Here is a 27,618-nt window from a genome sequence, read left to right on the forward strand (position 1 = left end):
TGGTGTTTGTTTGTTACACAATGCATGACACTTACCTTCATTAGCACTGCCGGTAGCGATGCTAATACCGATTTCGAGCCTACTGTTCCTCCTTGCTGCCGTTAATTGTGCGGCTGATACAGCACATGTAAAAGACTCTGCTCTCACACACAACACTTAAGCGTACACATGCGCACACACCCCCTCCAAATCCGAAAAAAAGGAGTTTTATTTTCTTTTAACAAAAAAAGCGACTCCAGCCAAAGCAAATAAAGCCACCGTAAAACACTCAAGCAGCTGTTTGACGGAGGGAGGCTCAACCACAGTCAGCAGATGCAACACGGTAAAACACTCCATAGTCAACAGTTAACACTCAGGGGGCGATGATGTACTGTCAGAGCATCGCACTGCAACTCATCTGCACACGGTTGCCATGCAAACACACAAGAAGTCATTATGGCAGATTAGGAGGAGCGGGGAAAAGCGGAGGGGAGGTGAGGCGGAGGGCAGAGCGGGTGGAGAGCGTTCGGGTCAGAGCGTGAAATAGACCACACACACAAAGACACAGAGAGAGAGAGATTGAGAGAAAAGGTCGGCCGGCCCAGGTTTATATAGGTGAGTGGTGCTGATGTAAATGATGAGATAAGGAGCTTAGTCAAAGCTCCCAGTGGATTTACTGGTCAGCTTGTTAGAAAGGCCGCCGTCGACCAGACCAGCAGGGACGGAAGCAGGTACGTTTAGGACCCCTCGGTGACATTCAGGATGCATTCAGCTGCTGCATTTCATTTGTAAATCAATCCTCAAATACCTCCGGGCATAATGGCACAAGAAAAGTTCGCCCTTTCACCGGCAATTACCGCCGGCCGAAGGCAGCGTCTGTGGGTGACCCGTTCTTAGAGGAGCTCCTTTGAACCCGCTCGTGGCATCACTACTCACCGGCTTATCAGTGAAGGGGGTCGACTCGGAGGGCGCCATGTCGTAATAAGGAGGCTGGAGAGGAAGCTTCTGCATTTCCTCATCCTTGTCGAGATGAACCACCTACAGGAAACACCGAGAGCTCAGCAAGACTCATAATGAGCTCCACAAACCAGACAGGCCAAACCAGTTGATACTGGGGCCGATCTGCAAGCCCCACAAAGGTTAACTGAGCAATTATCCAGTCACCGAACCTTTGTTGCATTACTTCAGAGCTACATCACCCTGGCAGGAGAATATTATGTTGAAAGCTTTTTGACTTTGTTAGCTCACATTTTCTTTTCTTTTTCATTATTATCATTATTCAGTGGTAATGAACACAAACAAGATGTGAAACCTGACAGAGAATACAGCCTGACAGCAGGTTGAACTTTTAACCGCTCCGGTGAACTGTGAGTGCATCAAAGATGTTTTTGTCAAATTAATAGCTTCCATAGCACACAAAGGTCTGATGCAAACTTCTGAAATAGTGGAGAAGGAATGCCGAGAAAAAACTGAAAGAGGTTGCTGTGATTCGCAACCACTGAAGGAAGGAAGCGCAGGGATAATTCATACATGAAGGTGACGTGTGATCACCGAACAGATATGCTGCACATTAATTACAGCTTAACAAACTCGGGCTGTCAATATATGGAAGAAGCTCTTTGAAACCACCTTCGTATTCCTCCTCCTATTTATAATAAGAGCCAAACATGAAAATATGAACTATTTTCAGGAGCATCACAGACTGGACTCCCTGCCTTGTTGTTTACTTTGCAGGTTTCTTTTAATGGTTTGATGTTTCTGAACTCAAATTTGGACGCATCCACCTGCAAAGGTGCCTTTGAAGAGAGATTTTCTTTCAAAAGGATTCAAACTGGACTGTAGTCTAGTCTAGACGATAGTCTGAGATGCAGAAATGGTATATTTCAAAAGCAAAGACGACTCTTTAATGTGTCAAATGTTTATTTGACTCTATAACAAAGCAATATGATTATTAAAGCTACAATTTCAGTACAGACATTTTCACAACAAGCAGGAAGTCTGCTGACTCTACATCAGATTATATTAAAACAATTATTAGCTTATTAAATATTAACGCTAACGCCACTTTTGTAAATGGACTTTTTTGTGCATGGTTGCGTTGAAACCAGAGTTTGAATCACTGTAACTTGCCTTTCCTAATAAAGAGGTTATTACTATCTATTTATCATTATTATTATATTGTTTGCTCAGTTTGTTTTGGGCGTCTTCTTGCTTTAAAGTTGAAATATACATTATTTTTCTCATCCTGTCCATTGCTGCAGCACCTCTATTCACCCCTCTGTCCAAACACTCGGTTTTAAGGCCTGTCTCTTTAAGAAGCCCCTCCCGGGAGAGCCCAGTCTGTACTGATTGGTCAGCTCGCACAGGCCTGAGCAGGCACCGCCCACTGTTCCCATGTCACAACCCTAGATTTTAAGGCAAAGTGTCTGAATACTGGTTGTGTGCTTCTCTCTGTGGATTGAACATTTTGATACTTTAACGGTAGTTATACAGCGCCAAACTCGCTTTATAATCAAAAAGACGTGGAAATCTCACTTTCTGTAACATGAGTGCTTTAAATGTCGATCTAAGAGCCAAAGATTTTACGCTACAGAGGTGACAGAAGGAGTTTTTGCAGGAAATTCAGCAGGAAATTAGGGAGTCATTCATTTCAAAAAGGAGCAGGGCACATTAGCAGGCAAATGAAGGGTGAAGCTGATGGAACCAATCCGATTCCACTATACATCTCAAAACAACATGAGTCACACTGCGAAACTGCTCTTAGACAATTTTTGCAACCCAGGGCTCTTCTCTTGAAAGAGAGAGATGGAAATAAAAGAGATGAGAACACCATGACAGCTGTCTTATGTTTTCTTTTTTTTTTTGTGCCTCCCACCGTTCAGCAGACTAGTTGGGGGCTAAGTCATATATCTAAGCCTCTTACTCTAAAATTCAAGGTGCAGCTAGTAGGTGTTTTGCAGCATACGAGGGGAGCGGGAGGGGGGGGGGGGGGGGGCGAAGTGCTCCTCTGTAATTTTCCTTCAACAAGTCGCCAGGCTCAAAGTTTCCACACAGCATGCTCCTAATTGATCCGTCAGTCTCATTCACAATGCAAAGTTTGATGCCGCTGACTGTCGAGTACCTTTTTCAGGGTTCTTATGGTGGTTTTATTCACAAGGGGCTCAGGAAACGTTTTACGACTTGAAAGGATTCATTAATTTTCTCATTGCAAATGAGCACTAGAAAAAAATAATAAAAAAAACTTCACCAAACATTAAACGTCAGATCTGCGCGTCGGACAAAAGGGAAACCGAAATACAAGTGAATGAAAGAAATCAATGTCACGGAGAACAATGACGTTGTAGCGAATGTGAGATTCATAATAGATGTTGAACACTGTTTTCCCTCCGCACACCTCTGCGCTGTTCAATTGGAGGGATCAAAAGGCTGCCAAATTCTATTTGATCCCCATTTTTCTGACACCGGAAAAATGGCTGTTGAATGCCAGTCAATATGCACTTGGTTGGTGTGAGCTCTTCCATTCTTATTACATCAAAAGGTGAAGAATTTAAGAGCTGAGTGCTGGAGCGGTGAGCTGAGTACCCGGATTCACACTCAATTAGCTGGAGGAAACGTTTGTTGGGAGCATAAAGACATCGGGGCGCGCCCCCCCCCCCCCCTCGCGCTGGATGGCGGCGTGTTTGTTTGGCTCTCCGAGTCCATCTCGCAGCAACACACAAGTGATGTAACGAGCGCAGATGTTGATACTTTGGCTGCATTGTCAGTTTTGCTCTGTGCATTGGGTAATAATAAAAAAAAAAACACAGTGCTGCCAATTTTCTTCAGGCCAGAAGAGTCACCTAGCAACCTACCCTGAAATGAAGCTGTAAAATCCAACTGGTTCAGGTTCCAGTTCGGTCACAGAGTACAGCGCTGTACCTGCCCGACACTGAGCGGCTCCACGGACCTCTGATCCAGACTTTTATCGTCGAAAGTCGTTGATGTCGAGTGTGATTTAGACTGAGAGAGAATATTTTTTTATTTAGATTTAAAGGGAATTGTTGAGCCACGTCACTTTGTCTTTATTTCTTTCTAGTAAAAATTTTATAAGACAGACTACGACCGGATCGTCCAACGGTTACTCTGATGGAGGAAACCTGGTCTGGTAACTGTGTGTCCTCCAGGGTGGGGTAGTAACGATGTACATGTAATTGTGATCATGTAATCAGATTAAAAAAAATACTGAATAAAGAAGTACCCAAAAGTCGTACCTGAGTAAAAGTACAGATATTGTGTTATGTGTTTAAAAGTCAACCATACAAATAATACTTGAGTGAAAGCCTTAAAGAACCTGATATTTTATGTACTTAAGTTCAAGTAAAAGTAAAGTTAAAACATATTTGTTATCCGATAGTTAACTTTAGCCTTGACTCTGTTGCAGCATTCAATCTGCGAAGTAACGTAGTGGAGTAAAAGTACAATATTTACCTCCAAAATGTGGTGCAGGGAAGTAAATGTACTCAATCACACTGGAGCCAGGACAGATTTAAAAGACTGTTTTGATTTGAGGAACTGTAAATTATTAAATTTTTTTTGTGTGAAAAGGTTTTTGGATGTTTAATAGAAAACATAATATTTGTGGAAATCCATTGCACAGTTTTTATTTTTGTTGGGTTTTACTATTGCAGTATTTTCAGTAGTTCAGAAGTGAATCAAACGTACTGAGATTAGTTCACATTTTCTTGCAACTACTTGAGAAAAAACGCCATATAATTTGTATTCTGTAACATTAAACATCCAAAAGTAATCGTCTGAACCAACCCTGCTGACTGCTTGGACTCCAGGAGAATGTCAAAAACGAAGCGAACCCTGCAGCAGCTCACGGATATAGTTGGCGATAAACAGAACTACGTTGTTGCCATACGTTGTCTGGTGGCTCTACGGAAGCTGATTATCTCGGCGTCATTCAAAGAATCGGGATGATTGACGCGTTTCGGGGCAGGAAATTGTTGAGAACTTGGTGAGATTGAAGCTACTACTCTCCTGTTTTTGATTTGTAGCACAGATTGTCTCTTAATGATCTTTATCTAAGATCATTTGCAAACAGAAGCGGACGATGAGTGACCGCTGACATACTTTTGACATCGTGACCTTCTGAATTGCAGCCATACATACAAACAAACCCTGAAAGCTCGAACCTTAAAATGTTCCTGTGTGTTATTACATAGACGCTGCTCAGTTGATGCCTACCTGTGTTACAGTCACGCTCGTCGTTTATGCATCAGTGACGACTGTTTATTCACGCGTACTTCACCCGCCGCGTCACGAACCTGCTGCGATGTTTTTCCTCTTTTGCTTACTTTTATTTTTGCCGGATGCTGGCCTGCTGAGCGTGCAGCTTCTTTCAAAGCAAACTACGGCCATAAAATTGAACACATTAAACCCTGTTAAGTGCCTATTACAGCCTCATTTTTCCACTAATCACCTGCGAGTCCAGCATTAGCTGCCTTGCTCAAGTACTCCTCTGCAGTAGTTGTGTGGGGAGGAGAGCTCATTACTTTCCCTTTTTCCTCCATTACTTCCTCTGCCCACATGTCCGGGAGTTTGACCTTGGCGCCATAAAGAGTATCGTAAAGTTGGATTTAAAATCTCGGCGAGGCTGATACACGGTGGTTTAGGTGAATCTTCAATTATTCAGATTCTAATAATTCTTCCTCGCGCTTTATCTCCTCAATTTCGGAGCAGGCAATTATTTTGTACAGCAGTCCTTCACAACACTAGAGGTCTCAGCAACCTCGCCGTGACCTCCGCAGACTCCTCTGCACTGGGACTACCACCTTTGAAATGCACATACTGCACTGTTGTTGCATGTGCTTGTTTGTTTTCTTTTCACTATGGGCAAATCTACAGCCAGCACACTGAGGAAGGTTGATGCAAAACCAGGAAAGTCTCCCTGAATCCTTTATGCGGTACTGATTCAGTGTTACATAAACAGCCTAACGCAAGACACAGATTACGTTCTCCTGTCAGCTCGACAAAGGAATATTGTTCTGTGCGGCCGCCAGCTGATTAAAACTGCTGGTCACGCAGGCCAGGAGCCAGACTGTGATCTAAAGAGAGAGATGGTTCACTTTTCGAAGGTTCTGGTTTGGATTAGGTTGCAGTTCTGTGGTGCTGGTGGTAAAGCACTGCAGCCACCTGAGCTCAGCTGTAGAGAGCCTCGTGTCTCCTGTCACCTGGATAAAACAGAAGCAGTTAACGTTTCTGCAAACCACCGATACGTCCACATCTCTGCGTGTCACAGGCCTGCATACAGGACCACACTGACGGTTCTGCAAAACCTGTCATATCACAGGAAACAGGTAAGGAGGCTGTCAAGCCAGTGACTGCGAGCGTGACAGGACTGGATGTTCTTTTCAGAAGACCTCAGGACATCTCCAGCTGTGGTTGTGGAAACAACAACAGGTATTATAGCCACAATATTATCTTTTTTCTCTTATTTTTTTTGTGCATAAACCAGATCATAATCAAAGCGTTGTCACAACACAAAGTAGAACATTAAACCTCAAGAAAAATAACGTATCCCTCGGTTTGCAGAAACATACTTTGCCTATATTTATTCTGGCGCTTGTGTCGATGTATTAGAGGTTAACAGAACAGATCAGTTGTGCACATTAAACACTATTAGGGCTGTCAAAGTTAACGCGTTAATAACTCGTTAACGCAACATCCTCTTAACGCCGTTCATTTTTTTAACGCGCGATTCCAGGGTGAGGGGATATTTTTTGAGCCTTTTATTTTCCTGCATGATTTGAAGTGTTGAATTAACATTTTCATAAAGCAAGCATATTTGCCCTTTCTTATGTTGTTAAAAGTATTAAGAACATGAAAAAAATACATTAAGGTACATTTAGAACAGAAAGAAATGTGCCAAAAAAAATTGCGATTCATTTGCGATTAATCGCGATTAAAAAAATTAATCGTTTGACAGCCCTCAACACTATACGTTCATCTTTATAGTATACGCTCCGATATAGATATCAGAAATCAGCATACTTGACTGAAATGATATTATTCTTGTCATGCGAAGGCAATCAACCTGCAGCTTTAGGCTGACACTGCCAATCAAGCGGCGGAGAGACGAAGCTGCAGCTGTTTCTTTTCCTTTTTAATTTTCAGAGATTTGTCACCAACGTCCATGATTAGTTTACATTTTTCCCAGCTGTGAGCGCAGGCTGAAAGTCAACCATATTTAGCATCCAAGCGAACACTTGTTGGACGGTATCAACTTCGAGGACGTTTCACCAGATGTTAATCTCTTCATCTCTTATTAACTAGAAAATATTGATCATAATATCGCTATGACAAAAGCAAATCCATGTTTTATTTATTTATTTTTGTTAAAAAAAAAGAACATGATGTCCACTACATGTGCAAAGACGTCCTATTTTTAAACATTAAAAAAAACCATTTATGAATATCTACATGTGAATTACATCCCTGTCTCCTCATGTTAATCCTTTTGTGTTTGATGGAGCCAAAAGTCTTTATCGAAGGTGTCGCTGATTACACATCAGAAAAGTTTGACCTCTGGAAAGGACGTTCAACCAGGAGACCGGGCTTTATGTCCCGCGTAGACAACATTGCGTCACTATGTTTTATACTTTTTTGGACGTATGAGGATGTTGGATGGACTGTGTGTACGTAAATACTGCAGATTAGCTGAACAGGTCTGTTTGTTGACGTCACTCGCTATAGAACTACTGTTGAACCACACTGGGGTGTTTTGATTGGACGTTTGAACATCGGTCATTCAGTGTCTCATTGTTTGCCGTGCTAGTCAAACCGTCTTCGATGGATTTTTTTGGACGTGCCGACAGCGTTAGACACATCCGTCCTGCAACCGCTCCAGCCTCGGCGTGTTTGTACATCAAAGTGGTACTGCCAAGGATTCAACACGGGTCTTTCCAGTTAGTATTCTGCCTCTTTGACCCAGACCAGTGATCTGATTCTCCTCACTAATCCACTCCGTGTTGACATTTCAGTTTGTCCTCGATTCAACAATAAAAACTGCCGATTCAAAAAAAAAAAACCCCTCTGTGAAACGAAATCAGACTTCAGCGATGCTTTGTAATCCATACGACTCTTCTAATAAGGTCCTAATAGAGTGAAATTAATTATCACAGTATAACACATACACGGATGATCATGTCTCAGATCAGACATATGCCGCATATACCCAGTAGGACACTAAGCGGCTGATTAGAACACATACACTCTCTAATATATATGCTTCAGCACGAGGTCAGTATTTATGCCAAAAATGACCCACTTACAATTATTTTACTTATTAAGAGGGAAATTAATTAGCGCCAGATTGGTAATTATGTTACGTGTTAGTGGCTCCGCTCGGAGAATGAGACATTTCTATATTTAGACGTTTAAGCGCTCTCAGCTAATTGTACTGTAACCGGATTGTTGAAGGAAACTGTGTGACAAGCAGCAGAGGAGACGACGGAGAGGAACACTCGCACGGCTTCGTGAGAAAAGAAATTCTGTCATTGAATTGATATTTCAGTGACCTCACAAGTAAAACTACTGTTCAGGTAGAATAATATGGCTTATATAGCTGCATTAGAATAGAGGTGTCACGATTCTCCAAATCCTTGATTTGATTTAAATGATTTTTTTTCTTCTTTTTATACCCTGACAACCTTGCCTTTGTAAGAGTATCGCATCTGGATTCGTCAGATCAACAGATGGTTCTGTGCCCCGACTGCTGTCATTTACATTTTTCGAATTCTTCTTTTAAAAAGCTTCGAGAAAACAGCTTGAGTTCACACTCGTGGCTTTCTGCAGGTCAGGGTTTGACAAGTTAGAATAATATTTCAACAAAGATAAAGTTTCCGGAGATTGAAAAGAAGCTGAAAAAAAAAACAAAACAAAAAAAAAACATTGGTGATTCAACGCTAAACAATAAAAGATGGAATTTAAGTCACCGAGTTTGGTTTTGTCAAACGTGTCTCAAGTAAATCCTCCTCCCAAACAAATCAATAAACCATCTCAGACGCTGTCGGACTGTTACCAGTCAGCTGATGGTCCTCGTGCACACAGTGTCGGAGCAGCTGCAGGCTAACGGTGAGCAAGCTGTGTCGACTTTAGTGTTGTTTTTTTTTATTATTTCTTGTTACTCTGGACAGGCGAGTGTTGGCGCGGGTGAAGAGAAAACTACACTGGGATGAGTCACCAACCCTGCGTTTGACTTCAGTGATTGGAATTAAAAACCGGTCGATTTTTGATTTGGAATTGGAGTCGTAACGCCCCTCGTTATGAATGTTCTGTGACATTTCATTTTCACACGCGTCAAACTGAATAATGTGTATTTATCTTCTCAACAACACGCGGCAGAAGTCAGAGACAGAAATCTGGAAATTCTTAGGAGTTTGTGTCAGAGAGGACAAAACAAATAAATAAATACAGAGGAGGAGGAGATAAGATGAGAGGTGGGATCTTACCTGGATGTCATCGGACGTCAAGTGTCCCTTCATGTCGCTGTTCTTCTTCTTGGGCGGGGGAGGGGCCGGTTTGTGGGCAGGTGGGAGGTCGGTCCTGTTAAGAGAGGGAAAAGATAACATGACACTCAGCACGGTAAGGGATCGCCACTCTTCACGGCCCTCACCTTCTACAGCACTCTATAATGAGATGTCCTGCCTGCACTTGCCTTTTTCACTCTTTCCTCGGATTTTGATAGACCTCGTGTTGGTGGCTTTGTTGCGGCGGCAGCAGCCATTCCCCCTGCCCTTTTCAAAGGCTCTCGCTGGAGAGACACTGTGCTAATGAGAGTGGGCTGTAATTGGACACTGAGGTGAGGAGATGGGGATGGAGGGAGTATAGGGGGCAGGGAGAAGGGCATGTGTGAGTCAAGTCCTCAGGGTGGATCGAGCCTCATCCAGAGTGCCACGCGGACAAACACCCCCGCCTGCTGCGCGCTGACTGTTTGTTTGACATGTCGTCCCGAGCCGTGACTCAAGAGAGCTCGGCGGGCGGCTTCTTGCTCTCCACTTTTCCCTTGGATCCCTGCTACTAACATGCCCTAATCCCAAGGCGCTCCCCCCCCCACCCCCACCCCATCCACCCCCTCGCCCCTCTGTTGACACACCTGGGGAAGAACAAAGCCTCAACAGCTGAACACCTGTCCTCATTTACACGCCGCCATTAAGAGCACAGCGAGAAGCTGTTTTCTTCAAATCGACAATGAGGTTTTCACTGGCGCTAAAAAGGTCCGCTCCGGCACACGGTCGTTCACGTGATAATAAAAAAAGAAAAAAGGAAAATTAAATCGTAGGAACAGGAGAGACAGCCGTAATTGAGAGCTTGATGTTGAACTCTTTTGAAGTGCATCCGGATAATGATTTCAGACAAGGAAGCAGAAGGGCTGTTGCTACGAAAGCGTTACAAAGAAAAAAAAAAAACCCTTCCCTCAAACATGCTGGCAGTCAGATGTCATCTGCCATCCTCTGACATGATATCAGGAGTGATCAAAGATAATGAAGTGGAGCACAGACACTGAGCTGTGTACCTACACGCATTATCTCCGGCTCCTCCCGCCTCCCATTCGCACTGGTTCACGTCCTTATTGAATAACATGACCTTTCCGCAAGGCCAAGCCGGCGTTTTAATGCGCAGAAAATTTGTGCATGAGTGCACCCCTTAACTCTTTCTTTCACGCTCATTATTTCCAGTCCGTATCACCTTGTCTCCAGACAGGGCTGCCGTGCCGCTGCCAGATTCGTGTGGCACCCTCTTCAGCCCGCCTGCAGCACTAGAGCCACAGCAAAAAAAAAACTCACAGAGAGGCAGCGTGCAGCGCTCTCCCTCAGCTACAATAACCTCTCTTCCGTCGCAGAGCCTTTCGGAAGAGAGGCGTCCATTTTCTCTCAGACAGACAATCACGAGTCCCGTGGAAAACGCGGTCTCGGCAGGTACGGCGGCGCGCTCATTAGGACGTATTGCAATCCGTCGCTTTTGAGCAAGACTGAGAGACTGATACAGGTGAGGAAAAAAAATAAAATAAAATAAAGCTGTGAACGTCAACAAGATAATTTGCTTTCAAAAAATGTATGAGGCAAAATGTAAATGTCCAGCCTCTATCAGCCCTGTGCATACACTGAAACACCGAATCGTGACATTTTCCTTCAATTTGCTGAAACAAAAATACCGACGAACACCTCCTGCACTGACCAAACTGACAGCTTATTCTAAGAAAATGTGCCCTCAGCCAACATTTCCTACGACGATTACTGTCTTTTCATCCAAACCTTCACGTTGGAGCGGATTTACTCGAGCGGGATGAGGTAATACCATGTTTATGTATGATGCAACATTTGCATTCCGATCCTGCTGCATTTTTCAACATACACTGCATCCCATAGGACCTCCGGTTATTGCATCTCATTGCACATTATGTGAGGGAGCCTCTTCAAATAGGTACCGCGTGGGGGCCCCCATACGAAGAGTTGGGTTTATTAAATCTGACCAAACACGAGGAAACTCCCCCGTCTCATGACTTCCACCCCACGGTAACCACTTTCTTCCCTGTCATAGCTCCCTTTCCTGATTGAATTCAGCTCCATTTGTAATCGTGTTACGCACAAGCAGCAGCCTCGGGAGACTGTCAGTGTATAGACTGTCACTACTGGTTGATACTAAGGCAGGAAAACAGGGTGAAAAGCAGCATCGGTGTGTGATGAAGCGCCGCAAACATACAGTGTGGCCGTGTGCTCAGGAGCGTGCTCATGTAGCCGGACAAACATACAGTATGTGTGTGTGTGTGTGTGTGTGTGTGTGTGTGCGTGTGTGCTGTGTCCCAGTTCCATACAACTAAAAAAACGACTTTTCTTTAAAATATATTTTTTCTGCTTGCATACAGGACAGTCTTATTTTACCATCTTTTGTTGGCAGGAGCAGATAAAAAAACGCTCCAACGTTACAACAAACTGCGTTGTTAATTATACTCCGTGTTTGTTTGTGGAGACGTCCCTGAAGCGGTCTCGAACTCCATCCACAATTTGTTCTCATTTCTTCAGCTGTGAGTATTGAACATCGACAAGCTCATTCAGCACGCGCGCTCGACATCTCTGAGTGAACGTGAAGGATGATGTTGAACTCGCAAATGTTACCGCTCAAGCCCGCTAACACGCTGAAATCACTGCGAGTCTGATGTGCCAAGTAACAAGCAGTCAGATCATCAGAGAAACCACCTAAAGCAGCTTGCAGTGACCTGTATTTACTCTCCTGGTGGACCTCTAGTGGTCATAGTTATTATTACAGCAGCAAAGGAGGAGGTCAGCTGATGATACGGAGCGATAAAGTCTTCATGGTTAGGTTTTATTTAACCCAGCACGCCCAGCTTTTCACAAGAAAAGACTCTCAGTATCTGACAGGCTTTTTATGCGCTTTTGCTCTTCGATTCAACAGCAAATCCCCAAATCTTCGTCTTTGTCTCAGCCAACTGTGCTTACTCTCATTAGGTTGTAGGTGAAATGTGAAACCTGCTACTTTGCTGCCGGCCCCACTGCTGCACAGAGCAGAAGCCTGCATTTTGTCAAGTTCGTTACGTCGTTTGAGGTACACTGATATGCAATGTGTCATTTTGGGAGTTGGGTATGACTCTGAGAGACACAAATAAAATGATGTCTGGAATCCATCACTTTGTACGGAACATGTGTGTGGGCACAACTATGGCAAGTATGGAAGGTCAAAACTGAACGAGGCAGTCTGTAAACTGTTTTTTTTCTGATCCTATTTCGATCTTCCAAGTAAGTCTGGCTGCTTGTGTGTTTTTTCTTTTTTTCTCTATCTGATATTTTTTCAATTATGTCACAACATTGCCAGCAGAAAACTATGTGGGAATTATTATCAGTAAGAACGGCTACACTTGAAAAACAGATCCAAGCTGTAAGAGACTTTTCCGAAGAATAAGCAGCTGCTCCAAAGATTTAAAAAGCCAGATTTGTTGTTTTTTTTTTCTTTGTCAAGATGCTCCTGAAGCTGTCTGAACTTTGTCTTCATGCGTTTTGATTCATTACAGCGGTGCCCCCCCCATTTCCTGAGCGATGAACTGTGGGGAATAAAATATCACCTTTTTCAAAAATAACTCATTGCACGCATGTGGACACCTTTAAGTAACACATACATGCTCAGAGCTAACTTTTAAAATTAGCGTGTAGCACTTGGGAGACAGAATGAGTGGCACATGCAAAATGAGATCCTCGCGTGCACGTGACGAGATAATTGGAGCCGGGTCGGAGTGGAGGTGTGAATGCAACTTCTTATTGTTTGAATAAAACATTAGAGAAAGTTTCACAGCAGCAGCAGCAGCCATTCGCACAGCGGCTGCTTCACAGGTGAATGGATTTTTTTTTTTGCCACAATAACACTGTAGCCTGAATAATTAAAAGACTGCTTTCCCATTCAACGCTCGCTTTCAAGCTAAATAAGATTAGCCTGTGATGTTATATATATATATATATATACAGGCGGCAGTGTATATGAGTCTTTCTTCTCGCTTCTCTTGAATGTTGTTGATTAGTACACGCAGCCTCTCGTGGAGCGAGCAGCTGTGGAGACGGGACCTTTTCATTTGGCCCAAATTGCCACTGGGAATAAAAAGATGTTAAGTGCAAGACGGTGTCAACCCAAACAAAGAGGGAGTAAGGGTTAAAGTGAGGGTTGATCAGCTGTGTGCCATTAAATATGTATCAGTGTTGTCTTCCCGCTTTGCCATATGGTGAGTGAAATATTAATCACTTCAGATTTTGGTTTGAAAAATTCTGCTTTTCTTCCCCCCTGGATGCGCTAATTCTCTGGTTTGCACTTTGCGTTTGCTCCGTCCGTCATTAGTCGGCTGCAGTGCCATGATGCTCATCTCAGCTTGACCACCGCCGCGTGCACCTCAGCTGTGTGATCGCACACAGAGACATCCTCTAGAGCCGAGTGTGATGCACGCACCATGTGGGCGTTGGCTTTGCGGGACGGCGGACACTAATGAAAGCTGACAAGCACCACAAGCCCGTGGGGAGCAGAAAGCACTGGGCAGAGAACCATAAGCTACATTCGCGTTCGCACTGTTTCCTACTCAGACATCCACCTTGAGGACCTCGCTCCTCCTCGCTCTGCTGGCTACAAAAGGCTCAGGGCAGCTTAAGGGGAGATTTAAGGGGGATAGCGAGGGGAAAACATAACTAATCCCTAAACTGAGAAGAGTAATCTGTGAGGGAAGATTTACAGCCGAGAAAATGACTTTTACAATGCACTCGCAAAAAGAAAAAAATACAAAAATGACCTCTCTATTAGAAATTGTCACAACAATGAGGGGTTTTTTTCGGGCGGCAGATAATCAGAGTTAAGACGTCTCTTGCTCTCCGCTGCGTGTGAGGGAGCGTGGAGTGTCGCATCCCCAGAAGCGTTGGGATTAAGGAGCCAACCATATGACCACAGCCCCGGCTCGTAGAAAAAAAAAAAACAAACCCAAAGTGAAGTGTTTGAGCTGATCTCCGCTGCACTCATTGATTTCTGTTGATCGCAATCTTATTTGGCAATTTAAATGCTAATGATACTTTTAATTGCGAGACGGGATAAATGTGATTTGATCTTTGGGAGGCAATTACTTTCATGCTTTGTCTCGCTCCCCCAATCTTTTCAAAAAGGCGGACCAACAATTGCTCTGCGGAGCTCAGCTGTTTCTTTCGCTCGCGAGAGAAGAAAGAGCAAAACAAGAATGAAACAAAATGACTTGTGTTTTTTTGTTCTTTGACAAGTTTATCAAAAACTATTTCTTTTTTTCTGCTGTTGGAGGAAGGCATTCGCTTCTTTGAACATTTAACTTTACAATTGTACACAGACGGTCAGTTTCCAAGCCTTCATCAAACACCTCAGGCATTGGATGCTAGATTACACACACTGCTATACAAAAGAAAAGAAAAAAAAACAAAAAACATGAAAATAAAGGTGATTGCTATAGACAGTTGCACTGCATGTATAACATTCTGTACAGAGAAACCAAGCACCATTTTTTTTTTTTTTTTTTACTCATAAACATCAACAGTGAATGATTCGAATTCACAGCCAGTACAATAACAGTCCATGTTGAGTGACTCAGACAAAGACAAGAGAGACAAGAGAGAACAATCCTACTTTGGTTACAGCTTAAAGTGAGAAGGTGTCCAACAAGGAGTAACCATTCATCACATTTCAAAGGTCTCCGCGCGGCGACGGTGACGAGCACGGGTGACCGGTTGGTAAATCAAAGGGTTCACAAGAACAGATCTCGTCTCTCCGCCAATCGCTTCTCCCACTGTCATCTTTCAAGTTGTGCTATAAAGGAGACGTATATTTTTATGCCTGCAGCATCCCCTTTTTTTTTTTTTTTTTTCACTTTGACTCCACTGTCGAAATTCATCAATAATTTCAAGTGTCCTCCAAAACCACAATGGCGCTACATTTCAGTCCAGGGAGGAAACCATTTCCAGCCCCCCACCTCTCCCTCGGGTGGACGAATTTACGCTTGAAAGTAAAAAAAAGTTGTCCATATTTCATCATCCTTTTCCATTCTGCATGTGATTCTTTTTCAGATGCTGTGGTAAATACGGCCAGGAAGTTGGCATCAAAAGTGATTTATACCAGCGAGCATTCGCAACTGTGTCAACACCAGCTGCAAGTCAGGAGCGGCAGCGAGTGGATTCATTTTGCGAGGGGGGGAACGGCGCCACGATTGGCAGTGCTTTCCGGCATTTTGGAGGTCATACATCACGCTCGGGCAAAAAAAAAAAAGACGGAGCGATGAACACATTATTCTGAGAACATCGCTTTTGACAATGCCCATCTATTTTGATAATCAGTTGACTATTGTGCCAGTGCAGCCTCTAAAGGGCCAGTGATTTATTAGGATTGACCAATTTTGAGTCACATCATGTGCTGCTTTGTGAGGGCAAACAGAGGCGTGACTGGCGGTGCAGTCAGGCATGTTATCAAATGCCCAGGCTTGATTAACGGCTCATCAACATGCAGAATTAAACAGTCTGGCTAAATGCTTCCCCTTTACCCTGACATCAGACACTCATATAAAACTATGAATCTCTCGCAGTGCTTCTCCACAGTAAAATAAGAAAACAACAAAAGAAAAAAACCCACACATTCTCTTGTAACTTCGCTGCATTCACATATTTAAACATTTCAAAAGGAAGTAAACAGTTTGTTTTTTTTCTTTTCTCCTTCATAAGACACTGAACACGTTGTGATGACACGCCACAGGAGAACGCACACACATAATATTCACCCGGACACTTTAAAAAGCTTTTTTTTTTTTTAAAATCACATTTCACTACATTGAGCAGATGCATGCCGAGCTACGAGTAAGAAACGACAACAACAGTTAACACAGCACTGACACGACTAAGAACTCTTGTCATGCATATATGACGACAATCATGCACATGAGAGAGGAGGGGGGAGAGCAAGAGGTGGAGGAGGAGGAGGAGGAGGAGGAGGAGGAGGCGGGCTGCACAATGTGGTCTGTTAACAAAGACATTATCAGTTGAGTTGTAGCTTATGTAAAACAAAGCCTCTGTAAGCTTACAGATTTCCCCTCCGATTACAAATTTGATATGCATGTTCAATCTCGTCAGAAAGTGTTCTGCTCTGTCCGAGCTCCGCGGATCTGATAAACTCTGGAGTGGAGCTGGATATTTTTTTTTTTTTTTATCTTAAGACTTTTAATTAAGTTTGATTTATCTTGGCACTGTATTTTTTTTTCTTTTTTTTTTTTTTTTTTTGGCAAGCTTAATTTTCATTCATACTTGTTTATCAAACTGCATCGCCGTTGTTTGATGGAGCTGGATGCGTGTTTTTTTGGGTATTTTTTTTTATTTTTCACATGCACCAAATCGAGACGCTCGAATTTCCACTTCAGACGTCTCAATTTGTCGAGAGCTATCAAAGGACAGATGGAAAATTCCTTTCAATTCAAAGTGTGTTCAGACGTCAAGTCCAGAGTCTAATGAGTGATCCTGTCGATTTTTGCCGCTCTCAGCGCTCACAATGGTGTGCTCAAGTACGTCACTTGCAGGCCACCATTACATGCAGGCAACAGGATAGAGGATCCAGGAGGACAGGGTTCGGCGGGGGACAGACTGGGGTCAGGTGCCTCTACTTTCCTTGTGGGGGACTCTGGCTTCTCTGGAGCCTGTGTCACACAACTATCAGCAACAGCAGCAACAGCAATGCTGAGGGAGGGGAGTGGGAGACAGAGAGCAGTTACTTTGGCATCAGAGTGAGAAAGAAAGATAGATTAGCGGGGAGGGAGAAAGAGACAGAAAGCAATGGGAGAGGTAAGAGTCTGTGTGCTTCATTTGTCTTAAAAAAAAAAGCATTCCTGAGAGGGAGCAGCAGCGTGGCGTCTGGGCCTCCGCTGGGCTCGGCGGTGGACCCGCGGAGCGACGGAGACGGCGAGCGGCAGCCGGGAGTCGCGCGGGCCAAAGAAACTGGCACAGCGTCGCGTTGATGCTTGATGTTAGCATCGCTGCTTTTAACATCAAATCAATTACATGACTCCGGAGGGGGGGGGGGGGACATCTAAAATAAGCATTGTAATCTCATCATGTGCGTTGATTAAAGGCTCCTGTGCACCCTCAGCCAGATTCTGCACACACCCCCCCCCCAACCTCTGTTTGTTTTGGTAATATTCCCAGCGAGGAAGATAGCCAACCCCTCCACACAGCAGCACCATTCCCACGGGGCTGTGCTGTGCATCTTGTATATCCAGTATAGCCAAGAGCCTCGTGGAAACCCTGGCAACCATTGAGCTATCAGTCATGGCCAGGTGTTGTAGACAAAGGCAATTAGCGAGATTCAACTTGAATGCGTGTTCCCCTCTTCGGTGTAAAAAAAGAAACAACAAACAGATTTCTTAAAATTCTTCCTGAGCAGATGGCGGAGACTTTTATCATCTCCAGAATAACACCGAAATATATTTTAGATTTTCCGCAGCTCTGTTGATTGCGCTTCCCTCAGCTGCATCCTCTGCAACTTCTGTTTTCCCCTCAGTGCACGGGGGGCAGCAGCTGGCGATGTTCAGAATTGTCATGGCCCCCCCCCCGGTTCGCGAGGCAGAACAAAATTACCTGGTTGGCCATCGGAGGGTGAGGCAGGAGTAAATAAAGTCAGATACACGATCCGTAAATCTGTCTCCTGCAGCAGCCTGCCCGGCTTGATTAACGCGCCCAAAGACCTGCTATTTATTCTCAAACATTCCTGACTGTAATTTTTCAATTAGAGCGTATCTACAAACACTGATTCTGCACAGACTCAGACTTGAACTCCCACTTCAGCGCCAGATTCGGTAGAAGTGGTGAAACTTTCTCGAGAGGAGACTGCAGCACATGCTCCGGCAATCAGTCCTGATTAAAAGTGCGTTAACGGGAAATGGGCGCTGTAGTCTACATTACAATTAAGCCGCCGCTTATTAGCTGCCTCTTTAATGATAATTATTGATTCTGCTTGCGATAAAAAAAGGGACAACTGACGGAAAACTGTTTTTTTCCCTTTAGTGACCTATAGGAGACGAGGTTATCGGCTCTAAGAATGAATGACAAGGAGGCAGCGACATGTTCTCAGTGCGTTTCCTGTGTCTCTGAACACATTACCTCCCGCTAAAAAAGGTGTCTTGCCGGTTTCAAAGTGTTTCTCTCTCTTGGGCTGACAAGAGCGCACACCTAATCTTACCAGCTGTCCAGCCCCCTGCAATATTCTCTGGCAGAGGCTCGGTACTCACAGGTCATTATCTGTCTCGGTGCGGGTCTTCTGCTGCCGCCGATGGACCATGAAAACAGTAACAGCCACGCCGATGATGAGACCAATGGCGACGACACCTCCAAGGATCCCGATAACACCACCTGGGGGACCCTGCGGCATTGGCTTCTCTGCAGACAAGAGAAGGAAATAACAGTGTCAGGACGGGAGCGCTTTGAGTAATTGATGCTGCTGTGGTGAAGTTAAAGAACAGCAGCGGGGAAAAGGAAACAGTAACGTTAGGTGCGTGTGTGTGTGTGTGCGTGTGCGTGTGTGTGTGCGCGACTGGCAGGAAAACCTTCTTTAATAAATCACTAAAATCCTGGACATGCTTCAGCAGCTGGTTAGAAATATTTCTAAATGAGAACAGCGACGCATCCAAAAAACAAGACAAAAACAATGGACTACTGTGAACGGAAAGTTTTTTGTTTTTTTTTACAAGCCATTTGACATGACATTTGCCAGGCTTGAGGCTTTTTTTATGTCTTAAAAACACATCCAAGCACTATTTTCGGAGACGTTCTTAAAGATGAGACCATTGTCCTGCTCACGCTGGCGCTGCATGAATACCACAGCGTTGCGGTCACTCGGCAGCTGCTGCTGCATTTCTAATGTGCGCTCCATCAACGGCTCAAAAAGGAGCCTCAATTGGCTTGGATTTGACGGTGAACTTAAATGCACTCTTAAGAGCACGACGGAGCCATTATGCTTCAAAGTCCGCGCCAGCAGGAGGTAATGAATGCAGAAAATATATTTCCCCGAGAAAAGATGAGTGCGGTTTCCAAAAGTAAAACAGTTTATCTAATTGTGTCGAGAGCAAAGCACGGAAAAGTTGGTTTACAAGTGACTCTCCAAACACGAGAGACGTTGTCGATGCTCCCCTCCTCGCTCTGTGCTCAAGGCTCCAGTCTGGCGATACAGCTCAGCCTATTAAAGGGAGAGTTCGCCACAGAATCCAAAAATACATATTTTTCCTTTTGCCTGTGGTGCTTTTTATCGATCTAGCTTGTTCTGGGGTGAGTTCTGTGTGAGACGTCTGCCCTCCCCTACAATATAACAGAACAAGATTGCAAAAAAATAAAAGTAAATGAGTAAGAAACAGATTGGATCATGCTTGTTTCTGGGATGTTTGATGCGTCCTTCTCGGCTGAGCTGCACTGTTAGCGAGTTTAGTTACGGATGCAGGCATCCTTCTGTGCAGTGACACGGAAGGAAAGTAGTTACGTCATGAAACTGCTCACAGCGAGGTCTGTGGATTATCTGGAGTAAGAACGTCCTGATTTCTGGAAGGAGATCTTCCTGTTGAGTTTTTCCAAATGTATTTTTTGAGCGTTTTGAGCGCCTTCGAGTTCCATCACATTCAAGAGAAGGCGGACGTCTGGATTATAGATGGACAAATAGGCGGAGCACTACAGGTAAGAGGAAAAATAGGTGTTTTTATTTTAGGGTGAATTGCCCCTTTGATTTTAAAAATGCACATGCAGATTGCAGAAGAAAACCAAATTTCAAGCCATTCACGCAACCTATTTTCTAAGAGCTGCACCGGGCTATGATCATCTCCTACACTTAATTCTTGAAAGTGTCCCTGAGAGCCGATTTACGGGAGTGTCTTTGAGAGTTTTTGAAGCGACTGTCAGAAGCAATCTGCGAGCCGAGAACATCCGAAGCTGGAAGAAGTATTGGAAAATAAATAGTTTTTGATGGCGGCATGTGATTGTTTTAGCCCGATGCATTGCAGGTAAATGCGACGTGCTTGGAAACCGCCTCCTCCTCCTCCTCCTCCTCTTTGCGTTAGGAGCTCGCCAATTCCACACTTTTTACACCTGATATTAACAGAGAGTCGTCCTGTATGAGCTGAGAATACATCAAAACGCAATTCATCCGCCGTCACGTGGATACAAAGCTGAATTACAGCGGGTCCCATGTGACCCTCTTTCACTGAGTCCCAGCTGATGTCAGGTATTACTAAAATAGGACAGCAGTCTCTCATAATGGAGCTTTTTTTTTTTTTTCCCCCTGAAAGCAAACAGCGCCGGCATCTGTTTTCTACAACAAGGGCAGTTAAAGCTGTCCTTTATAAGACAGGCCAGGGACCAATCAATGGCTGTGAGCCTGTTGTGATGGGATCCCACAAATTCTCACCATCTCCCACTTTGAAAAGGAAAGCCTATCTCCTGCCCTCATGATGTCTCCATTATTATCTGGCCGTCCCTCCCGGTAGTGACAGGACAAGGCCTCCCTCCCAGGGGGCCTCTTCTCAACAGCCCCTGCCTGCACGCTTGATTCAGTGCCCATAATGATGGATACACAGAGGACCGCTTCACACGGGGCCGCACAATAGCAGGCGCGTTAACCCACCTTGTACCCAACACGCGGCGCCTCAAAGTCGGCGTCCATCAGATTGTCGTGTCGCCGCCGCTCTAATTTTCCATCATCTGATGCTTAAAAGTCACGTCATGTCGAATTTACACACCAAAAGGGAGTAAATAGGTTTTTTTTTTTTTTTCTTCTTGTGATTGCATACGCACTCTCGCTGCTTGTGATGCATTTTAATAAAGAAAAAAAAGGCGGTAGCTTTGAAGACAGGGTGTAAATGTGATCTCGCCGTAGCATGGCAACAGATAAGCTCAAACTCCTACTGTTGTCGCGCTAATCGCACTACATAGTGAAAGCCAGTGGGCTGAATTTCATGGCCCTAATGCAAATGCCAGACACAATAGTCTGTTGTATAACACTAACACACAGAGGAGTAGACTGGATCCGGATGCAATTTCCCTGTTGTGGAGCCTCAGGCACTCAGCGCACAGGATTTAGACTGTCACCTCCCAACACATAAAGGTAGTGCGAGCCATCAGGCGTGCAGTCAGAACGCTTTGTCTGCTCCTTATAACGCTGGACGGTCATCAAACATTCAAGCTTTCATTTCCATACAAGGGTTTCGCATTAGAGCATCCCAATCACTGCAGCGTTTACATGTATGCACTGTTTCTTTTCTTTTTTTTCTTTTTTTTTTTTTTGCACAATGATACCCTCGCTGCCGTGGATCGCTCTGAAGTCTGTGGACGGCGTGGCAAAACAATTTGCAAAACGTTACCGCAGCGCCGCGCGATAACGCTGAGCCGGGATCATTTTATCACAAAAGCGAGAGCCACCCTCTGCAGAAGTCGAGGCCTACAGTAAGTGCAGCGACAACACACCTTCAAATTCAATTAGCCCGGGTAAGATAGTGTAACTGTACCAGATAACTGCCGCTGGATGATTCAATTACTGCAGGGAATGTATTTTCAAGGACATGAATTACTGAGCGTTTGGGAACACGGCGGTGCGACCGTCGAGTTAAATTCTATGAAGTACGAAAGTTTCAGTTCATCAGTGGTCGAGTGAAACTTAAATCACTGAACTTACATAGTACCTGAGTGCAGTACATTGTACTTTGTACTCCACTACATTTATTTGAAAACTTTAGTAACTAGTCACTTTGCACACTGCATGCTGCATCAGATTGAATTATTTTATCAGCATTTGTTCGGATGATCAGAAAAATGTTGAATATTGGATCCTATATCGGTCATTTCATGAAAACATAAAGGCAGATGTAAATAATTGTATAATTAACTTTTACTTGTACTTTTGATACTTTAAGTACAGCTATGATGTACTCGCTTAAGTTTTACCACGTGATGCTATTCTGTGGAGGCAAATATTGTAATATGTACTCCACTACATTTGTTCCAAAGCTTTAGGTACTTGTGTTTTCCCTCACCTGACTCGAGGGTCAGAGGTCAGAGGATGTCGCTCACTGTACAGATTGTACAGATCGAATAGTTTGTTCCATCGTCTGACTCACCGGATGTAGACTGTTGGTCCAAGTGTGCCATTGGCATTCTCCTCCCTCCCACTACCTGCTATACGTGAAGCAACAACAGCGTCTGAGTCAGCAGCCCACATGCTGGGAATGGTAAGTAACCTGGTTGCCAACTTATAAACCCGAGACAAGCTAGCAGCTGTTACCTTCTGGCAGGGTTTAGTCATTTTAAAGCCAGGGTCTGCCCCCCGTGAGCAAATGTTCCACCGAAGCAAGTTCCCCCCAACTGTATTTTGGAGGGGCTTAACACTGGTTTACTGGTTTTAAGTAACTGAAAAAAGTGTGTGAGTGTGTTTTCCCCCTATGATGATCGATTCAGCCAGACCCTTCTCCAGCCTTGACTTCCTCCACCACTGCACTTCATACCATCTCCAAGCCACAGCACAAGGATTTGTTGATGGCATGAATAAACTCAATGTATTTTTGAAGGAAACTGTTTTTTTTAGAAAAAGCAGCGCTCTGATGGAGCGAGCTCCTGCCGAAACCACTCAAGGGCAGGACCTACTGCAGAATGAGAGGACAGGTGTGGAATCCGGTGGATGTCACCGGAGTTCAGGAAACATTAAGCGAACTTGCGAGCGTGACAGGCGATTGAGTCACTGACAAATATTTATGCCCGACCATGGTCTTGTGATCAGCCTCACTGTGCACTGTGGCTCTAATCTTTGGACTCAAATTTCTGTTGTGTTAGTGTTCTCTGATGTCGGCCACGAGTCCCGTGAAAGCAGCGCTCGGAAATCCCCCCGCGCTGCCCACAACAGGCAGGAGGACATGAAGAGGGCTTTGTCCCTGATTGCCAACAGTAAAGGCGATGAGGGCCGAGTTACTGTACACAGCAGCTCTCGGCTTTCCAACAGCCTCCAGCGGTGAAAGTAGCAGCGGCACCTTCCGTAACGTCATTAAACACGGAGAACAGCGAGAACGTGCTGTTCGCAGGAAGTAGAAAACCTACCATGACTCACTGCACAGCGAGGGGAACATATAATGAAATACCTCAGGTGTGCTTTTTGTACTGATTTGATTCAAAAATGCATCTAAATTAAGGTGTGTACACCCTCTGCCAGGAAATAGCCTCTGTTCAACAGGAAATTATATGTTTTATGTTTGTCAAAAGGACCAACTGCAGTTTGTAAGGAATATGTGGCCTTTGTATCGTATACAGGTACAGGTACAGAGGTACAACCTGCTGTGCTTGTACTTTGGTGGAGCACTTCTATTCCATACAGCTGAATAATGCAGAACTTGATTAATTTTGCTGCCAATAATAACAGCTTACTATAGGTTGTATTTTATTTATTTGTTTTACTCGATTTGGCAACAGGCAACTTTTTGTTCCTAGGTGGTAATTGTTGCAAATACAACTGGCCCGCTTCCATCCTCAACGTGGCGAATAACAACAACACAGAACAAAACATTTGTCAATTCAGTCGGTTAATCTGCAGTCGAAAAAAATCATTTCCCAGGTGAACGCGTGACACCGAGGTTTTACAGGAGGCCAATGTAAACACAGATGGATTCATTATTGTATGTGCTTTACAATGTGCAATCAACATTTATTCCACAATGATAAGTTGATGCAGAAAATGTGTCTTTTGCCAATTTAGGTGAAAACGCAGAGCTTTCAGCTGTGATAGAGTATCTATATATATCGTGGTATTGCTCTCGAGTATCTGCCCACCTGATGAATGTAATATATTCTATATTTACAACATATTTACTCTTCTTTTTGCTCTGTTTTGGCTCGTAGCATCCACAGCTAACTAGATTGTTTACATACTTTAGCTAGCTGCTAACTGTGTTTGTCCGTTGCGTGGTGCTGAGTTGGGAGCTTATCTTTTATTATCATCCTGAAAACTACCAAGGATGCTTGACCAGCCATACTTCAGGGTATATACACACACATATATATATATATATATATATATATATAATGAAAACATCGTCAAAAACAAGCTAAAAATCTCAGGAAAATCAGTTAGTTCTGGCTCTGTTAAAATGGAAAATGGGTCGCATTTATAAAGTACTTTTCTGATCTACTGACTACTCAAAATGCTCTGTAAATATATCTATAAATTGATGTTGTATAACATTAAAGATGTTGGTTATAAATTAAATGATCTACATACATCTTCCACCACTGCAAGAAGGCAAAACACACGACGAAAGCCACACAGATTATTGTCTCGGTGACTCCGGTACGTAGGACCACCATTTAAAGGAATACGTGAGCGCTGATCAAACAGTGTTACCAAAATAATCACAACACCCTAAACAATGGCGGTTAAATACAAAATCAAGTAACCCGTTGACCTCCATTGAGGTTTCACTGGTGGAAAACCTGCATAAAATCTGACGAACTCCACTGAGTAAATGCTGTTGTTCAGATATGTCTCGTAGCTGCTACTGAAAGATTGCTATTGATTTTCAATAAGTGTAATTCACCCGTCCATGCAGCGGCTCTCTCTGTGCTTGTCAGTCCACCACTGTGGCACATCTGAGCTGACAGACTTGACCTTGGCAGTTTTGTGGCTGCGGCTCCCTCGGAGGTGGCGGCAATCTTCATTCTTGTCACATCTACTCCCCAGTGTTCACTGAGCTGCAGCAGATGTATGAGCTGTTGTTGTTTTTTCTCTGCTGCACAGTATATCCAAACACGGTCGAGGCGCGCGGACCCTCCGTCAGCTTTGATCGGCTTTGTGGCGGTTCGGTTTGTGTCGGCTGGCGGCCCAAGGAGAATCAAATTTCCCTGACGATTCATCAAGGAGGAATCGTTGGCTGAGTGCGACTGCGACCCAGCAGGTTGTTCTGTCCGCTGCAGAGTTCAGACGCGCAACCAGCCAGACGTCTCACGGGATTTGGGGGGGGGGGGACAGAGTGAATAAGAGCTTTTGCATGTGATTATTACATATTCATTCCTCTGGCAGAGCCTTCAGATTCATATGCATCCTCCCAACAGGGGGTAGTTACTACTCAGAGGAGATCTGGCAACATTTTTTTATGGAGCAACAGCAACTGATCAGCTGAAGCCTGCAAATTGATTACTTCCTCACAGCTGCTTGTGGTCCTTTTTGGAATAAAGTCGAACTACACGCAGAGTGAAACAGCATTTCGGTGTCTGGACCATCCTAATGTGTGAAAACAGTGTAATCTCGAGCGCCAGCTGTACTCAATGGCCAAAACATGTGGGCTCTAGTGTTACCAGCCTCCCATAGAACACGTTAGTCACACATACCATAGCAGGAAGAGTTCAGGTGAGAGGCCAAAGGGTGAGCAGCCTCCAGCTGGAACGGGCTTTGCCCACTCCAAATCCAATCTGTCACAGAATGCAGCAATGCAGGATTTAAATGGAAGCAGGTTTTTCTCAGCTGATTGCTGCCACGTACCTGCTGAGGCCTGGTGCGGTTCATCGAGCGCTGGCGTCGGGAAGACAATTCGCAGCTAAATGATGTCTTTTAAACGCACAGCCACCCCTGGCTATGTGACAAGTAGGCGGTAAAAAGGAAGTGTATCGAAAGCCTGAAACTATAAGGAATCGCACTGACGGTATTAAGAGGACATTTGAGTAGTGGTGCTTTGTAAAAATGTTCCAGTCATAAGTCTGATCATATTCCAAGAATGGATGTGGCTCCTGGCGCTCTCCCTCTCTCCCATCAGAAATTGTAATTGCTATCTCCTCCGCAGGGGCCATAATACTTTCCAGCAATACTGGGGAGTTTTCAAGTGGACAGATTGAGAGTCTGGCTACTAACCCACGCCAGCTCCACACCACCAATGCCAGTCTGAGAAGGCCACCTGTTCCAAATACCACAGTGACTAGTTTTCTACCTCGGCTCGCATTCGAGCGGCAGAGTGAAACAGTCAAGGTGTCTAGTTGCTTTTTATCTCTCTATTCATGAGTTGTACAGCTACCTTATGTGGAAGTAAATGCCCAGGCTGTTAGTAATTTATCAGGGGGGAGATTTCTTTCTACCCTTTTTCCACATTGGGTAAATGCTGCAGGCCCCAATAAAAAGAAAGAAATGTGGTTTAATGGAGTTCATAAATCTGTATTTCATGCTGCCAACTCCAAGCGGCACATGCTGTTTTGTCTCCCACCCCTCCCCGAGTTGGTAATCTTGTTAAAGTTCAACGTTTCCAGAGCTGTCTCCTCTGGGAGCTGAGGTTCCTGATGTCATCCTCCCTTCCACAGTAGTTCACCCTCTGGAGGGGGTCTGCATCCCATTTCACCTGCGTTCGCGCTGACGGATCTGTTTCTGCAGCACCTCTCAGGCCCGACACGTCAGAGCGGAGACGCCGGAGCAGCCGGAGGCGATGGTGGCAGGAGGATTGTGATGGTCTGTGATTGCTGTTCTACATCGCTCCGCAGAGGGCAGCACTTCATTAAGCACAAATTGTTAACACATGGGATGTGTTTATTAAGATCAAACCGGGCCTATTATGGACTTAACCGTTTCAGACCTGCTGGGCAGCGATGAAAAACACCTGAACACAACATCACCACTGTATTTTTTTTTTTTTTTTTATCATATTTGTTATTTAGTTTCATTCACTTTTTATTTTTTTATTTCTCACATCCTCTCGCAGTTAGGGACCAGATTTCGACTAATGGATGGACGTCGCCGCATGGATGAATAAACGCCCGCTGAGCCATTCTGCTTCACTTTATAGCCTCTTCAAATCCCGTGTAAACATTTTGCGACTCAATGGTACGTTAAGGCAATCTGGGGAAGTAATCACGGGCTTCCAATAATAAAAGAAAAGAAAATGAAAAAAAACAACAAAAAAAAACAGCACTTAGCATGCCTCCGCGCTTAAACAGATGACACTCAGCGTGAGCGCGGCGAGCTGGGGATCTCCATGTAACCGCGCACACATCGGCTGGAAGCGCCTGGCGCACCGCTGAGTCCGACGGGGGTAGATGAAGCGGCGACAAGCGGCACCAAAGCCCC

The 27,618-nt window shown here is 44.4% G+C and overlaps 1 protein-coding gene across 7 annotated transcripts in view; it reads right to left on the bottom strand.

The window, feature by feature from the left end:
• Positions 1-27,618, bottom strand: part of nectin1b (nectin cell adhesion molecule 1b) — a 171,493-nt gene that overhangs the window by 23,828 nt on the left and 120,047 nt on the right. For 3 of the 7 annotated variants that reach the window (XM_030439184.1, XM_030439199.1, XM_030439208.1), the window contains exons 6-9: positions 18,788-18,935; positions 17,172-17,240; positions 9,474-9,567; positions 916-1,017 (exon numbers count right to left, since the gene is read on the bottom strand). In XM_030439184.1, coding sequence (XP_030295044.1) covers positions 916-1,017; positions 9,474-9,567; positions 17,172-17,240; positions 18,788-18,935 — 413 coding nt within the window. The remainder of the gene's footprint in view (positions 1-915; positions 1,018-9,473; positions 9,568-17,171; positions 17,241-18,787; positions 18,936-27,618) is intronic. The other 4 variants (XM_030439217.1, XM_030439231.1, XM_030439238.1 and 1 more) reach the window with 2 other exon arrangements.

Source organism: Sparus aurata, chromosome 2, assembly GCF_900880675.1.
Source record: "Sparus aurata chromosome 2, fSpaAur1.1, whole genome shotgun sequence".
NCBI lineage: Eukaryota > Metazoa > Chordata > Actinopteri > Spariformes > Sparidae > Sparus > Sparus aurata.